Source organism: Ischnura elegans, chromosome 12 (genome assembly GCF_921293095.1).
Source record: "Ischnura elegans chromosome 12, ioIscEleg1.1, whole genome shotgun sequence".
NCBI classification, from domain to species: Eukaryota; Metazoa; Arthropoda; class Insecta; order Odonata; family Coenagrionidae; genus Ischnura; species Ischnura elegans.
The window spans coordinates 57,559,100-57,562,034 of NC_060257.1; the positions used below are offsets into that span (position 1 = coordinate 57,559,100).

At 40.7% G+C, this 2,935-nt stretch overlaps 1 protein-coding gene across 1 annotated transcript; it reads right to left on the bottom strand.

Annotated features, from left to right (window-relative positions):
* Positions 1–1,309: 1,309 nt before the first annotated feature.
* Positions 1,310–2,089, bottom strand: LOC124168695 (protein GVQW3-like). The gene has a single exon (XM_046546962.1). It carries the CDS (start codon positions 2,087–2,089, stop codon positions 1,310–1,312), a length of 780 nt encoding a protein of 259 aa, XP_046402918.1.
* Positions 2,090–2,935: the final 846 nt, after the last annotated feature.

Genomic DNA, 2,935 nt, shown 5'->3' on the forward strand with positions numbered 1-2,935 from the left:
CTCCATCCGTGGTATTCTTTTGATGACGCTTTCGCGGCTCATGGTGATTAAAAAAGAGTGATATACGGGTGTATGCCGCGTGATCCGGAATTTCCCCAAAGTTTCGTGACCGACTGCTGGTCACTTCTTCAAGGGAATGGTGCTAGAGTTGGTTCTACTGCCTTTTTTTCAGGCGGGAGAGGTGGGCGGAGGGGGTGAGGGGAGAGGACTGGAGTGGGAAGATGAAGAAATGTTGTGGATGACTGGGTTCCGTGTATAGATAATTCTCAATCCGGCATCGCTGATATAATTATTTTTGCTTTTCTTTATCTCTATGGCTTCGCGGATGAGTCGGATTTTGAAATGTTTTACCTTCGTGATGATTCTGAGTGATCATAATGAATAATTTGTAATATGCCAAGAAATGCTAGCTAGAATTGACAACTATTGCAAGTTATAAACTTTATTAAATTTGATATATTCTTGAGCACATAAATTCATTACAGAAACATTAGGATAACTCTGTTTTAACTGCAGATACTAGTCTTTCTCTTTTCTAGGTTCTTTCTGTTTGTTGACTCTCTTGGTAACGTACATAACTACAAAATTGGCGTCGCAGCGCCATCTCTGCATCAAGCGATAAACTTACATTCAACTTGATTTTAACATAATAACTTCAACAAACTTATTATTTTACATGCAGAACCTATTATTTAACATGCAGAACCTATTATTTTACCTAGTCTGAGTCAAGCTATCCTTGGGCTAAACTATCGCGTTAATGCATCACCAGAATGTTTTAAAAGGATAGCATAAGTCGACATCAGGAGCGAAGCACGTAAATATCGTCAAAGGCGCAAGCAGACATATTTCTGGGTTAGAATGGGTCAACAACTATCGTGCTGACCTTGTTACTATAAATCTGTGCCCTAGTGCTGGTCATTTTCAACACTTTTGTGTTATTTTTTAAAAACAAACCTTTGATGCGAGGAATACTGGGTTTGTCCCTAAAGTAATGAGCCTTTTTTTTAATAGATTTATTGATCAAACATATAATACAACCTAATACTCTTCAAACTAGTCTCCTCCCGCGTCTATACACCTTTGCCAACGTGTTTTCCATGCATCGTTGGCCCTCTGGAACTCGCTTTGCGGAATGCTGTTAAGGCACCTCGTCGTGGTTTTTTTAATGTTGTCCACGGTCTCCTGATGCTTTCCTTTCAGCTCCCTTTTCACCCTAGGAAACAAGAAAAAGTCTGCCGGGGCTACATCGGGGCTATAGGGGGCTATGGCACCGTTGAAACACCGATCCTGGTCAGATAGGAGTTGACTACGAAGGTGGTGTGACTCGGCGCGTTGTCATGGTGGAGTCTCCATGACCACCAGATCTCTGGCCGGACGCGGGTAACTCTGTGATTGAGTCTTTTGAGAACTTCTTCGTATAAGTCCTTGTTGATGGTCTGCCCAGGTGGTACAAACTCGTGGTGCACGATTCCTTAGCGTCGAAGAACACAATGACCATGGACTTGACGCGGGACTTGCTCATTCTTGCTTTCTTCTGACGCGGTGACGAGGTCGTGTGCCACTCCGCACTCTGTTTTTTCGCCTCCGGATCGTATTCAAAGATCCATGATTCATCTCCTGTGAAGACATTGTCAAGGAAATTTGGATCCTCCTCGCAGAGTTCAAGCAGCTCGTTGCACACTTCCATGCACTGCTGCTTTTGAGCGTCGGACAAGACTTTTGGCACAAGTTTCGCGCAAATCTTACGCATGGATAAGTCTTCTGAAAAAATTCCATGAAAATCTGTTTTCGGCAAATTTAATTGTTCCGCCATCAAACGAACACTCATTCGGCAGTCTTTGTTCAGCAAATCTCGTACACGAGTGACATTATCGTCCGTTCGCGATATTGATGGACGCCCAGAACGGGCCTCATCGGCCACTTCTTCCCGGCCTTCCTTGAACGACTTGTGCCACTTTTTGACCTGCGAGTACAACAAGCAATCATCCTTAAAGACCTCGGTGAACAAATCAAACGTTTCCTTCGCCGTCTTTTGAAGTTTGACGCAAATTTTTATCGCATAGCGTTGCTCCAAAGCTCTCTCCATCCTAACCACGACGAGGCACTGCGCGGAGGTTTACTAAAAATGAAGTCCTACCGTTCCGAAATTTCGTATGCTACTGAACGAGGTGTCGCTGACAAGCTTAGAGTCCCCCCCACCACCTCCAACCGGTCGCACAGGTGGTGTTATACACTCGCGTGGCAAAAAAAAAATGAAGCTCATTACTTTTGGGACAAACCCTGTAGGTGTTTGGTGTCATATATAAAGAATAACTTTTGCTTTCGTTTTTCTTCATTTGTCTATTTGGAGATTACTACCACTTTGTTTAAAAATGGCGAATTACAATTTTTCAAAATACGAATGGCGTAATATTACGCCCATAGCAAATAAAGTAGGATTTCACGAGCGTAAATGTGCGTTTACACTGTGTAACATGTTATATAAAACAAGTTACATATAAGATGCTTTACGAAAAAGTTACAAGTCCGTGTGACATATTTCATATAAAATAGTGTTATAAAACAAAAATTCTTGTTATGCTTCACAATGTTACAAGTAAAATGTTACACGGATTTGTAACTTTTTCTTAAAACATGTTGTATGTAACTGGTTTAAATAACATGTTACACAGTATTTCATGTAACACATATATTTCATGTAACATAGTGTTATAAAACAAAAAAACACACGAAGCGGGAAACCAAAAACTTGTTGTGTAAAACGATATTTTGTTTTACTACACAATGTTACATGTTAAATGTTACACGGATTTGTAAATTTTTCGTTAAACGTGTTACATGACTCTTGTTTTACATAACATGTTACACAACGTAAACACACTTTAAAATTACGTCCATAGCACAGCAAGTGTTCAATAAAATCTAGAGATAA